General features: G+C 50.1%; 2 protein-coding genes across 2 annotated transcripts in view; both read left to right on the top strand.

Annotated features, from left to right (window-relative positions):
- The window catches only part of Eef1akmt2 (EEF1A lysine methyltransferase 2), an 85,817-nt gene extending 79,600 nt beyond the window's left edge, over positions 1-6,217 (top strand). The window contains exon 7 of the transcript XR_005284609.1: positions 6,074-6,217. The gene's annotated coding sequence lies outside the window, so the exon portion shown is untranslated. The remainder of the gene's footprint in view (positions 1-6,073) is intronic.
- Positions 6,195-14,443, top strand: part of Fam53b (family with sequence similarity 53 member B) — a 65,832-nt gene continuing 57,583 nt past the window's right edge. Inside the window, exons 1-2 of the mRNA XM_038321632.2 lie at positions 6,195-6,332; positions 14,004-14,058. Of these exons, the coding sequence (XP_038177560.1) occupies positions 6,255-6,332; positions 14,004-14,058 (133 nt within the window). The 5' untranslated portion in view covers positions 6,195-6,254. The remainder of the gene's footprint in view (positions 6,333-14,003; positions 14,059-14,443) is intronic.

Raw genomic sequence — 14,443 nt, 5'->3', positions numbered from 1 at the left:
TCCCTCAGTAAATTCCTGCCGTCTTTCTAAGATGCACAGGGAACTGTGAAGTTTGCAGAACTCTGTGTGTGTTAACTCACTTAGCATGCACTTCTGCCTTGGACGTGCCCTGTGCGCTTTTTATCCTTCTAAGTCAAGTGCCTGGCCTGCAAGTGCTATCACATGGCTGCATTCAAGGGTGCAAACCCATGAACCTCACTGAAGTGTGCAGAACAAAAGCAAGACAGTTTCCTGTTAGGAAGGACTGTGTGAAAGAGCAAAGCTCTCCCTGTCCCTGTGGTATCAGAGAGGCCCGTGCTAACCCTGGTAGTGGTTCCAGCACTTGAGAGACTGAGGTGGGAGGGTTGCCGTCAGTTTGAGGCCAGCCTAGGCAACAAAATGGGTTTCAGGCCATCATGGACTATTGCATAAGACCCTGTTTCAAAGGAGAGGTAGAGGAGAAAATACATGTACGCAAGGGAGGGAAATACCCAAGGAACAGGCCTGGGTTTGAATGCCGGCCTTGTCCTGTTAGCTGTGTGGTGCTGGCAGGTGGTTGGGTTTATGTTCTTCTAGCCTTGATCTGCCCTTATGGAAAACAGCGCCACACAGCAGTGCTTCTTCATAAGAATGTAAGGAGACTGAGTGAGACACCTGCCTGGGGTTGATGCTCAGGGAGATGAGTCGGCAGCTGTGGTGCCCTGGTTGCATGTAGCCCTGGGTCTCTCACCTTGAGGTCTTGCTGGCCACAGCACTGGGAAGTTTAGGTGGTTTATTCTCTGGGGGAAGGACTATAGCTGAGGCTAATTTCAAGTTCTTTGTCTTTATATCTCAAAGGCTGGGGTTATAGGCATGTAGTATGTGCCCAGCTTCTGTGTTGTTCTTATGCAAATGCACTATTGGGGTGAGGGTTTGGGGGTCGGCAAGGAGTTTCTGCCATTTCATCGACACTGAGTGATGTGAGGTCAGGGGACAGTGGAAAGTCTGATGTGGGCTTCTGCTCTTGTGGTGTAAATCCTGGGGAAGGTGAGTCACTGAGTGGGTCTCATGGGGTAGGAGCCAGAAGGCACCGTGTCCCCATGGTCACCCTGGAGTGACAGTCAGGGGAGACCCTCCGCAGACACCGGGTGGCTTAAGGAGTACAGAAACAGAGCAGGAAAGCTATCCGCACTGCCCAGGGTGTCACGGCAGTCAGGTAGGTGTAGATTATAGGAACTGGGCAGTGACAATAGAGAATTTCATTACCGACCTAGAAACTCAGAGGAGATGCCACGTGAAATGGGCAGGTGAGAAGCGTGGCCTGCAGCCCTGCTTGCAGAAAGGGGTATAGAGACCCGTGGCCAGGGCTTTCTAGTACAGTGCACTCTTAAAGTATTTAGATCTGTGAGTTTTAACATGCACACTAAAGATTTTAATTAAAATTTTTAGTTTGGAGGCTAGTGAGAGATTCCCAGGACCCACATGGTAGAAGGAGAGAGTAACTCCCGCAAGTTTCCCTTTGACCTCCACATGTGCACCAGGTCCTGCGCATGGACTGTACAAGATTTTAGTTTGAAATGATGTTATTTTATATTCATTCAGCTGTAAGAAATGAAACAGAAGCGTGGGCGGTTTTCACTGTTTCCCCCCATAGTAGCAGCTATGTAAGATGGAAGCCCAACATCAGAAACAGGAAATAGATATGGAACAGTGGAGGTCAAGGTACTTCCATCTTCCACAGTGTTCCTGGTGTTGCTTTCCAAACTACTGACAACCGCTATTCTTCAATTCTATAATTTTATCATTTTAAGAACTTGATACAAATGATATCCTATAGCAATTAAACCCTAGGGGGTTTGCTTCCCTCCACCCCCTCCCCCAGAGTAATTCTCTGGTGGCACGTTGAGTTCTTGTGCATGCCTAGTTCCTCCTCTGACTGCTGACTGATATTCTCTAGAACGGATGAGCCACTGTTTAACCATTCACCAGTGAAGGACGTTTGGCTGGTTTCCTGGTTTGGCTGTTATGAATCAGGCATTTGTGCACAGGGGTTGAGGTGAACATGTTTTACTTTGCCAGGTAGATGCGGAGGAATGCCATTGATTGCTAGGCCATGTGTTAGTTGTCTGAGTGGGTCTCTGAAGGGCACATGTGAGATAGGGAGGTGGGCAGCAGTGGAGAGATGCAAGCCTGGGAGCTGGTCCACCAGGGATCAGACCCCAACTTTCAGCCTAGGTACTGGTGAACTGCTTCCTATGGCTGTGGAATGGGGGTAGATGAGCCTATTACAGCTCATGTGTATAAAACAGCTTCTATTAGCATAGTAGGTGATTAGTAGATGCTAGTCTATTTTATTTTATTTTATTATTTTGGGATGGTGCTGGTTTGAGGCAAAATCTGATGTAACTGAAGCTTGTCTTGAACTCTTGGTCCTTCTGCCTCCACCAAGCCAAGTGCTGGGGTTACAGGCATGAGCTACCATGCCTGACTCGTTAGTTCATTTTCTGCTGCCATGGTAAAATAACTGAAGCTGGGTAGCCTTATGAAGGACAGACCTTAAGAGGGAAGGGTTCACACTGTGGCTGGAGAATTGGCTCAGCTCTGAAGGACTCCTGGCAGATGGTATCACACTGTGTATCGGGAGAGGACAAATGGTGACAAGAGTGACTGATGTGGCCAGGCATGTGATTATTTTTCTCAAGACAGGATTTCTCTGTTTTTGGAGCCTGTTCTGGAACTCGCCCTGTAGGACCAGGCTGTCTTCAAACTCACAGAGATTCTGAGTGCTGGAATTAAATGTGTGCGCCACCACTGCCCGGCCAGGCATGTGATTTTATAAGTTTTTTTTTTTTTTTTTTTTTTTTAAAGAAAATTCACCTAGTCCCACGGCACCTACTAATGAACAATGTCCCTGCAAGACCTGATTGATGACCTCTTACTGTGCCCTACACCCCTTAACATGGCCACAATAACACCACCTTAACAGGTGACCCCTTGGAGACAGACCACAGTAGTGCTCGGTAGACATAAATAGTTCTTCATTGGTCATAGAGAAAGCCAATAGGCTAAGGAGGTCCTGTGCTCAAGAGGTAACTCTAAGAGGGCATTGCCAGGCTTATGTCTTGTCATCCACCCTTCTGGGACCCCCCAGTACATTCCCTTTCTCTCTGGAAAGAGTCTTCTTACACTGCTCTAGGTCACTGGATGGACACCAGTCCGTCTGATGGGGCTGGGTAAACCTTTGCCACTGGGCAAAGGAATCTCAGGCAGAACCAGATGATAGTGACACACCCCTTTAATCCCAGCACTAGGGAGGCAGAAGCAGGTGATCCCTGTGAGTTCAATGCCAGCCTAATCTACAGAGTGAGTTTCAGGACAGCCAAGGCTACACAGAAAAACCTTGTCCCAAAAAAACCAAAGGGGAAAAAAAAAAGAATCCCAGGCAGTTTCAGATTGGGCCGGCTCTAGTGGTCTGGATTAGCCTCTCCGGGTCTGAGAATGTACCCGGACTCACAGAGGCTGCTGTGACTTAACCTAATTCCAGAAGTGTGTGCTGAGCTCACACTCTTAAGGGACTGTACCGGGGCAGGTAAAGGGCAGAAAGACTCTTCCAACAGACCCCAGAAACCAGCTCCAGCGACAACTCCTCTGGGAGCTACCATGTTGTAGAATAAAGTTTGCATTCAGCATGGCTTCCAGAGCTCAGGATCTTTCCAGCTCTTTGTCCCATTGCCTTCCATGTACCCCGTGCATAGCTGCCAATGTGCATACCATTCCCCCCCTCGCGTTCTGACTGCTTCATTAAAACCATTTTAAAGGCCACACCGTATTCTGTCACACAGCTGTACTGTAGTTTATTTAACGGGTCCCTTGTGAGTGGGCAGCCAGGGTGTTCCTGCTCTGCCCCACCCATCCCCAGGCAGAGGCGTCCTTAAGACTCTCCCCTCCACTGCTCTTCCCTCTGCTCTCAGTGTGTACCATAGTGCTGCCTCTTTTCAGAGCTGTGAGGGCAGGGATGGTCCATCCTTCTTCCCGACTACCCAGGTGCTTGTAGTGCTCCACCCCTAGTGCGGCCCCTGCCACCCATGGCCCTTTTTAGGGGCTACCGTGGGGATAGAGCTGGAGAGAGCGGGAACCCATCGCTGCCCCAGTCCGCTTTGCAGCTTTGTGCGGAGCTGTGACTCGATGGGCTGTCGTGTTTCTATGGCAATGCATTTCCATAGCATTGCTCTTACTAGTCTCCCAGTTTCACTGGAGGGATGGACCATAAGTCAGCCAGGCCCCTGCTGATGGAATTTGAACAAATTGGAGGATGACTGCCTGGACGTCCATTGCTGGAGAGAGGACTGGGGCTCCCCATGACATGAACAGTAGTTTCTACCATCTGGGATTTTTCAGATGAACCGGGCACTAAGCAAAGGGCTCGAGCTTTGCTTTTCTAGGCTACAGTAAAAAGAGGGAAACTGAGTCCCATAGAGAAATAATATATTTCAAAAGTGGGGAGTTTAACCCAGATGTGCTGGACTTAGCATCTGAGTTTGTGACCACTGAGCCTACCAATCACCTCAGAGAAGGAAGCGGGGAGTTTACCTCCCAGGCCTTGTGCCAATGGCTGCCTGCCCTAGGACTGAATTGAGGCTCACACCCAGAAAGGCGATGGCTGCCACCAGGCCTCCCCTGCCTAGGGCAGCACAAAGGGCCCCTTTGAAGGGCGAGTCCAGGGGTACCCCTCCTGGCCTGCTCCTGATCCAAGCATGCAGGGGGCCAGTGGGCCCTTCTGGCCCTGCTGTTGAGCCAGAACTAGTCAGAATGGCTGGACATTCCTTCCTTAAACACATCACACTTGGTTAGGGTACATGGCTTATAGGCTGATGTGGTTTTGAACTGTGAAAGAGCTCTCCCAGGGCCACCGGGGACTCTAGACCCCCTCCCCCACCTCCTTTCCTGAACAGTCAAGTTTTACAAATGCATTGACCACCCCCCATCCCTGATTTTGCACTTTGGACGAACCTTGTTTTCGAAGAAGGTAGAAGGTCCTTTTCCTGTGCTCACCAGCTGGCCTATAATAGCAGATTCAATAGCACCCTCTGTAAAGTTTAATAGAAGTAAACAGGAAAATATGATTTACAAGCTGGATGGGAAGTAAATACCAGGGTGCAATTAATTTTTACACCGCAGCTTCTAAAACATTTTTCTGCACTGAGCAGTTTGTTTTTACAGATTAGGAACTGCCTTTCTATTTATTTATTGCTATTATTACCATTAATTTTTTAGATTTTGATGGTGACCTTCGGATCCTCATTCATGTTTGTGTAATTTTCTTTGAAGGGCTAAGTAATGGGTTGGGATGGGGAACTAGGATAAGAGAAATCACCTTGTAAGGAACTGCTTTTCGTACCTACACCGAAGTCTGTCCAGCTTCTGCCTTTGCTCGGTGGGACCTGGTGGACAGAGAAGCGACATGACTGTCTTTGGAGAATGGTAGTGCCCAGGCAGTCCAGGCACTGGCTCATAGGTCACTTGGTTTAGTTCACTCTGGGGAAAGGGACAAAGCTACAAAGTCCTCTGGTGTCATGATTATGTAGAAATGAGGCATTGCTAAGGGTGGGGTATGTGTCTTTAAATAGGCCCTCCTGGTTTGTCAGTAGTATTTGTTCATGACTAGGTAGCTGAGGTGAGCCAGCACCCAGCTATGGATCCCCTGTCCTCCTTGGTATTGGATGTGAGGATGAGGAGTATGATCCTTAGCCAGTCGAAACTTGTCCTAGTCTGAGCTCAGTGTCCCTGCAAACAGCCCAGCCAGTGGTCAGATGCTGCATCACCAGGAACCACATATTGCTAGCACCTCAGAACCTGTGGTCTTGAAGATGTCTCATGGCTGGATCCAAATTTGTTGCTCTGTCTAGAAGAGCATTGGCTATTGGCTATCCTGAGGCTAGCTGGGGCGTGTGTGTGATCTAAGAAAGCAGTTCTGGGCCTTGATAACCTCCCAGAGTGCAGTAAAAATATAGTTCCTTCCTCACTGGGTCCCCTGCACTGGCGGGGTTGAGCTACACTATTGGCATCCCAGGCTTTCCTAATTTTGAACCCCTTTGCCTGTCTTTTGTCTTCCCAGGTTGTTGACTACTTTTGGCCATTCCTAGAGAACCTTGTTCCCAGACTGAGCATCTGATGGGGACCTGTTGCTGATGACATCACTCCCTGGGATGCCCAGGTATCACTACTAATCAAGTCTGCCCACCTGAAGATGGCCTGTGCCCACCCTGGGATGCAGCCCAGTGCCTGAGGTCCTTACCATGGTGATGATCCTAAGGAGAAGCCTCATCATCCAGGGAGCTGACTCCATAGCACACAGGACCTTCATCCCCGAACTGGTGAGGACCCTCAGGGGCTGCGTTTCTTTCTCCTCCTTTCTGGCCTGCTGTGCAGGCAGGGAGGCTTTGTGGTGTGACTGTCGATGTGGCACCCAGGTTTAGCAACTTGGAAGTAAGCTGAACTCTGCAAGAGGTTCTAGGCTGGGGCTATGTGTCAGATGGACTGTGTGGCTACATACTCAGAGGGAGAAAGCAGATGGGCCCAGCTTAGAGCCGCTTCAATGAGGGGAGGAAGATCATGCCAGGGCGTCAGCTGAGCCCCGCATTTCTTTTCTCCCTGCCTGGCTTCCAGGCTGAGGGGTGCCAGAGTGGAGGAGGCCAAGATAAGTTTGTTCCCCCAAAGGGCAGTGCAGGGTGAGAGAATGGTAGATGAGGGAGAAAGGAAGGAAGGGAGAGAGGGAGGGAAGGAGGAAGGGAGGGAGGGAGGAAGGAAGGAAGGAAGGAAGGAAGGAAGGAAGGAAGGAAGGAAGGAAGGAAGGACAGACGAACAAACAGCTTGGCAGCAAGGCGGTGGGCTGTGGTGATAGCCCGTGCAGCTGCCCTCTGGCTCAATGGTGGTAGGCTTCTGTCTTATCACCCACCGTCCTGGAATCACCCAGTTCTTTGCCTTCTTACCAAACGATGGTGGGCTTCACATTCAGCCCTTTGGTGGGCTTCCTTTTCCATGTCTCATGTTGGCAAATACCACATTCTGACTATTGTGTGGACTGAAGCCTCTCACCTCAGTAAATTTGGGAAATGCTTGGGACCTGCGTGTGGTCCACAGACCTTCAAAAGTGCCTGTCCTATGAATGAGAATCGACCAACAGAGTGGAAGAACTAGCATGATTTAGCGCTGAGCCTTGCCTTGTTTGTCTAGAGTGGTTCCCAGAGTAGAGGGAGGCTCTACCAGACAGACAGAATGCAGTGACCCTTCAAGAGCCATTAATGGCAATTCATATCTGGCACCCTGTTGAGATTCAGGAATGCTGAGGAGGCTGGCTGGGCTATAAGCATATCAGGGTGAGCCTCCCAGAACTGGGGTGCTAGATGTGGCCTTGAAGGCTGAATAGAAGTGGGCTCAATCTTACTTTCCATGCATGCGTGTAGTTGAGAACTGAGAGCTGCCGCAGGACAATACTGCCTTGCCAGCTTGCTCACTTACTCACCTCGTTTCCATCCATCAGCCCCACTTCTTGCCCTGTGTTTAGGCATCCTCCCTCAGGCTGGTATAGGGGCACCTATCTCTGAGGCTGTTCCCTGTGCCCCAGCAGTGTTGACACAGGGCAGGGAGAAACAGCTAAGGTTCCCGACTGATGGATACCTGGGTCTTTATAGCAGGAGCAGAGCTACTTCAGCCATCACACCCCACTCCCAATCTGCATATAATGTGTATCCTCAGTTTGATCACTTCTCACCGTTACCCCCCACCCCCACTGTCAGCTACCCTCATCCTATCTGCCGCCCTCTCTCACGTAGATTCTTGTGGTAACTGGGCCTCTGCTTCTGGCTCTTAAAACCTCTTCTCTATCCAGCAGCCATGTGGAGTACCAGTCTAGTCTGTTCATCTGCTCAGAACCATCCACTGGCTTCATGCCTCACGAGTACTGTCCCCCCTCCCTGGCCCAGAGATGCTGACTGTGAGCCTGCCTCAGGACCTTTGGACTTCTTCCATAGCGTAGAACTCTCCTTTCTGTGGCCGCTCAGCCCAAAATTCAATCCTGCCTGCCCCCAAACTTTCTGTCTTCTTTCTCCTCATGATGTCCCTGCTTGGCTCCTACCGCTTCTTAGCAGGTTACCTATGGACTGAGTGATTGACTCCTCGTGCTAGGGCGCCATACTTAATGAAAGCCAGGCATTTCATGCCACCAGGGCCTGTTCAGTTTGAGTGAATGCACAGGCTCCCATGGCCACAGCTTCTGACCTTGTCGTTTTGGTCCCTCCGTTTAATCTGTAGCCGAGATATACGTCATGCTTGTCTTATCTTTTTTGTTAGCATTAACCGTCTTTTGGGGAAATATCTGCAGACGGTGCCTTGGACTGAGGGCTGCCCAGAGATCCCCAGGGTTGTGCTTTCCAGGGTTCAGCTGTATTATTGGTCCCTAGCTGTCTCTGTGCTTGTCTAGTGTCAAGGTAGGACTGGTTGGGGCTAGCCATAGAACCAGGGCCCAGGGTCATGGAAGCAGCCCTTCCTGAGTCCCAGCTGAGGAGCAGGGTCTTGCACCTTTTCTAGAGGAAGAGCCTTGTCTTCCTAGAACAGAAGGGCGGGGCATACTCATCCCTTCCTCAGGGCTCGTTGCTTGTACTCTTACTCAAAGGCCCAGGCTTTGTCTTCCAACCTGTGCTCCCCTTCCAGAGAGCACCCTTCTTGTTTCTGTTTCTTGCTATTGGCCTGTCTAGGCCCAGAACCATCTATCTCTTCCCCTCTGATTCAGAGGTCAGGTCAGTGGTGAGGGATGGCCTCTTTGGAAAGAGCTCTTCTTGTCTGTGAGTTTGTTGACATCTTTCATATTGACCGTTGCTTACATTCTAGGCCTAGTTCAACCCAAGTGCTGGCCACAGAAGGTGTGGAGAGTACCATGGAAGGTTCTCAGGCAAGGACAAAGGTGTATTCATCTCTGTCCCTTAGACAGACGGGAACTGTGGCTCAGAGAATTCAGTGTGGGAATGCATGGTCTCTGGCCAGGATCTTTCTGCACTGACCATGCTTCTGAAGGTTGTGGCCACATCAGGGAGAAACGTTCTGTAAGCGCCTGAAGACCCAAATAGTGCCATTCTAGCGATGTCCTCCTCGAGACAGAGTCTGAGGTCAGCCCGTCCCCTGTGTGAGCAGCAGAGGAAGTTGCTGGGGTTTGCTCCACATGCAGAACTGGTAGCATCATCCTCACACCAGGTGCCACCAGCGGACACAGAAAAGGTGGCAAACAGTTTCTCTTGTGTTTTCTAATCAGACTAAGAAGATAACAAAAGTGGAGGTTAAGATTTCAAAAGGAGGGGGCTGGAGAGATGGCTCAGCGGTTAAGAGCGTTGTCTGCCCTTCCAAAGGTCCTGAGTTCAATTCCCAGCAACCACATGGTGGCTCACAACCATCTGTAATGGGGTCTGGTGCCCTCTTCTGGCCTGCAGGTATGCACACAGACAGAATATTGTATACATAATAAATAAATAAATAAATAAATAAATAAATAAATAAATAAATATTTTTAAAAAAACATTTCAAAAGGAAACAGGATTCTAGGGAGACTGGGAGAAGGTTCCTTAGACTCTGGGACCCTGGAGCTCCTGAGTCCCGGTGAGAAACAAGAAGAGCTGTGGTCCCTGCCCTTCCAAAGTCACCTTCTCATTCCCCTTTTAAAGAACTGGTGGCGCACACCTGTGATTGCAGTACTTAGGAGGTGGAAGCAGAAGGATCAGAAGTTCAAAGCCAGCTAAATAGCTAGTTAGAGGCCAGCCTAACGACATGAGAACCTGTCTCAAAACAAAACAGCAAAACCATAATTCTGGTGACAAAGGTGACTATTCTTACTCTCAAGGAAGGTTCAGGAAAAGAAACAAAAACTGATGAGTGCTTAGCATATTCCTTCTGGGCTCAGGAACCCACTTCTCTGGGAGTGATAGGTCTGGATATTGGCTGTGTTCACAGCCCTGGCTTGCCTTGGTCAGGCAGCTGTGCATAGGTAACCATGACCATTCCCGGTCCTCTTTCCTTAGTCTGCCTGGTTGCTTTCCTCTGCTCAGAGGGCTTTTCCTTCTCATGTTCTAACATTAGCCACTGTCACTGGAAGGCAGCCCAGATGTTTGACCCTGGAGCACTGAACTCCCCCCAGCTCCTGCCCATTTGTCTACATGCAGGCCAAGAGCCTGTTCTTGTTTCCAACGTAACTATCTCCTTTGGCCGGGCCAACTTTCTCTCCAGCCTACTCAAAATCCTGGAGCCCAGAGGAGACAGGCAAGCGACTGCTTTGGGCAGAGAACAGTACATAGCTATAGACTACTTGCCTGTGCCCAAACCATGCAGCCAGTAGTAGAAGAGATGCTGCCTTCTACCTTTCCACATTCGAGTGCCATCGCTAAGGCATTTTCCCACTCTGATGTTGGTAGCCACGTAAGGCCTTGTGTCCAGCTCTCTAGGCACGGGAACTCTCATATTCATTGTCAAATCAACCTTGCACTTTGGCCTCAACAGCTCCAACCAGAGTCTCTGGCTGGCTATAGACTAGCTGAAGTCTGGCATGTTTTACCCTGGGTAGACATAGGTACCCTAGAGGCCTCTGTGCCCAGCTCAGCCTTGAAGTCAGTGCTCCCTCCATCACACCCTTCTCTTCTCAGCTTCTCTTCATCTTCCTGAATTCCTCTCTGCTTCCTGCTGTCTCAGCCTTACTGAGTTCTGTTTGAGAGGCAGGCATGATACTGTGCCTGTTCTTAGCATGTCGTATGAGCATCTCCCCTTCACACTGTGGCTCCCTGGGTACTGTGTCAGCAAAAGGAAAAAGTGGCTCGGTTGTTTTAGGCAGAAACCTTTGAAGAAAGTTGTGAAAGCTATGGGTACGGCCTGGTATTTTCCGTGTTTGCTAGCTTCTCCTTTAGAGCCTTAATTGGGTCTTTAATGAAGTCAGGGCCACCTTTAGTCAGACAGATGTCCCCGAAGCCTCAGTTTGATTTCCAGCTTTTGTCTTTCCTTCCAGGACCTGATTCCAAAGCCTTCTCTTGTGACGTGAATCGTGTCACTGAGCCCTGGTGGGTTCAGGCACAAAGAGGGAGGCGTGCAAAGAGGAAACGTGCTCTTGGCTTCCTTCCCTGCAGACCTCAGCCTGCAGTTGAGCTCACTCTTTTGTAGATTCCGGAAGTCTTGGGGTCCTCAGAGCAGAGTCCCCTTGGGGCTGCTGGACCTTGGCTTGGCACAGTGATTCGCTTATCCCTTCTTCCTGCTCTGGGAATAGAGAATCTTAAGAGTTGGAAGCCTGGCTGCAGGAATGGCATCTGCCAGTGGGAATTTTATTGTGTTCTTGGTAGACACTGGAAATAGGAAGGCTTGTGTCAGCTGGGAGCCAGAAACTCCTAGGTGCCATTTTGCCCATGTGAAGTCCCCAGGCAAACTTGCCAGGGGCCAGGGTATGCTTGGCCCTTTGACCCCGGAAGGCTTAGGATGAGATGTTCTGGTGCTTAGAAAGTTCTGCTTCACTTCAGAAGTCGGGCTCAGAAAGCAAGACAGGGCCCTTGTCCTAGCTTGAGATCCAGTGTGGAGCCAATCTAGGTTCCTCTTCTTTTTCTTTTTTCTTTTCTTTTCTTTTCTTTTCCTTTCTTTCTTCCTTTCTTTTTTTTAAAGTTTTATGTGTGTGGATGTTTTGCCAGCATGTATGTGTTACAGCGTGTACACGCCTAGTGCCCATGGAGGCCAGAAGTGAGTGTGAGATTCCTTGGGACTAGAGTTACAGATGATCGAAAGCCAAATTGGTGCTAAAATTGAACCCTAGTCCTCTGGAGAAGCAGCCAGTGCTCTCAACTGCTGAATGATCTCTAGCTCCAGGGTTCTTTATTTGACAGGAGCTATCTCCAGTCAACTCAAATGAAATGATTACTGCTGGAATAAAGGTGGCACATTTAAAGACTGTAGAAGAGTGTGTGGCCCAGGCCCAGAATGAGCAGGGCCAGGATGAGACAGGGTTTAGAAGCAGGTAGTCAGGGCCATCTTAGGCCTCCCTTGGCCCTGCACTCCCAGCTCAGAGCAGAACGTGAGCTCTCCCGTCCTGACAAAGTACAGGTGGCTGTCCTCTGCTTCCTGCTTCTTCACGTGAAGCCCCAAGCTCTCCCTTGTGTCACCTGTGGTCACTAGTGCGCACACTCACTGTGCCAGCTTCCTTTGCTCTCAGCTTCCTGTGGTCTTGCCTTGGTGTGGCTTCAGTGGGCTCCTAGCCCATCTGGTTGACACTGGGCCTGGGTGCCCTGGGTAGGGCAGACTAGGACCTACCTGAGCGGGTGTTGTCCTTGAGCCTGGGTACCCCGTGAGCACTGAGACTTTGTTTCCCTCGGAGGTGATCCTCGTTCTTTCTCAGAACCTTCCTTGGCGAGTGAGAGGCCTGCCTGGCTGCTGTAGGCTTCTGCCCTTGGTTATGTGGGTGGTTCAGCCCTGAAGACAGGCTCTCCTGTGTTGTTACCTGTTCTCTATTGGGTGACTTTGGTGTGGCTTTCAGCTGAGACAGAGGCAGGTACAGCTCTTTTGAACTCTTTCTAGATGTTTCAGTAGATGGCTATAAGATAGTTACATACCAGAGGGTGACCTGGCCTGGTTATGTTAAGGGTGGTTTTAAGCCAAGAAGAGGCCTGGGAAAGGGCTGTCCATTATCAGTAACCTTCCTGTCTATCAGCACCTGCTCAGGTGTTCCTCTGGAAACTGGCTCTGCCCTCTGCCCACCTCACACATGCTCTGCACCCTACCCCAAGTCCCATCCCTCTGTAATGAAATGAAGCTGTGTGACTGTGTCCTCTGTGAGGTTTGAGCCCTTCTTCTCTTCTATGTCCTAGGTCTGGGAAGGACCATCCTGCCCTTTAAAACTGTTAACCGAGAGCAAAGGCCCCCAAAATGGGCACTGGGGATGGGGTGCCAGGCGCCTACCACCTTATCTGGGTGGACCAGGTGTTGCTAGTCAGCCCCACCCTCCTCCCAGGACTTTATGAACCAGAGCCCAGGCTCCCACCCACTTCTCACCCTAGAAACCCTGCCTCTTTCTGTCATGTGGTAGGGGACTGGAGCTCCTCTCAGAAGCTAGAACCCTGAGAACTTCATTTCCCATTGCATGAATGCAGCCTGAATGCAGATAACTGTCAGTTCCTGTCTACTGGGTATACTGTAACTGAACGTGAGGGAGTGAGGTAGCCGGTCTCTGGGGTGCATGAGGCAGACCTTCATCTTGGGGTCCTGACTGGGATGTCTGATCCCCACTCGCCTTCTGAGTAGGCCACTTGACTTGGATGCCAGACTGTTGTGTGCTCAGCTTGCTGCGTGGCCTTGCGGTCTCAGCTTCTTTGTCTGCTGTTCAGCTGAGGTAGGTGTGGACTGTGAGGGAAGACAGGAAATGTTCACAGTGGAGGGGGAAGCCCAGTGGTGTACAGAGCCCAGAAGTTGAAAACCGTAACTCGCAGGTTGAGACCTGATCGATCCAGTGAGTGTCTTGTGCTTCGGAGAATGATTGGCAGCTTTGCTGTAGCCATGGCGGCTGTGGAGGTTTCAGCCGGCGATCCTTTCTGGGTTGTGGAGGATGCTGTCTCTGAATGCCCTGGGGAGCCATCAGGGAGTAGTGTGGGTCCATTGCTCCTCACTCCTAGGAGGCCCACCTCTCCAAATTTCTTTCTAGCCCTTAGTAGAGTTTGGTTCTATCGTTTCATCAAACCTCCCCATATCCCTCTGTGGAGAGAACCCTCTTGTCAGGAGTCACAGGCGTCTTGTATGACTCAAAGGCTCGTTAGCTTGCTCTACTGTAACTCTGGGCCTGGGGCAAAGGTCAGGCTCAGTCCTGTGCAGATGTTGCCTCTTGGGCTACTTTCTTCCCCTTTCCTCAACCCGATACTGGCAAAAGGCAGATAGATCCTCCTGTAACTGTGACTTTAGCTCAGTGTCATGAGCTCAGCTCAGAGTCGTGTGCGAACGTGCTTCTGATGACGTGAAGTCTGAATAGCTTTTCTGGTTGTTTTCAGCACACGCCAAAGAAGATGAGTCAAGGACCTACCCTTCTCTCCTGTGGAATTATGGGTGAGTAGCTATACAGCCTGGACATCCTCTTCTAGTCCTTCCAGCCAGGGGAGACTCCAGAGGAGTCCTGGAGAGACCATCTTCTGCGTTTTAATTGTTTCAGTCCCCAGCGGGGCCGGAGTGGACCAACAGGGTACTGGGTGTGCGAGTGAGGGCCACTGGTGTGTGGTTTATTGGCACCATTTCCACCTCCAGCATTGAGTTCTGGCTGATTATTAAGTAATTCATGATGATTTCTTCTTTCTATTCAGAAAATGTACCATAGAATAGAAAGTAAAAAGCCACTAAATTTTGGTTCTCAGTGATATTGTGTGTGTGTGTGTGTGTATGTGTGTGTGTATGTGTGTGTGTGTATGTGTGTGTATGCATGCATATGTTTTGCATA

The sequence above is a fragment of the Arvicola amphibius genome, chromosome 1, assembly GCF_903992535.2.
Source record: "Arvicola amphibius chromosome 1, mArvAmp1.2, whole genome shotgun sequence".
NCBI lineage: Eukaryota > Metazoa > Chordata > Mammalia > Rodentia > Cricetidae > Arvicola > Arvicola amphibius.
This window is presented reverse-complemented; position numbering and strand designations above follow the sequence as displayed.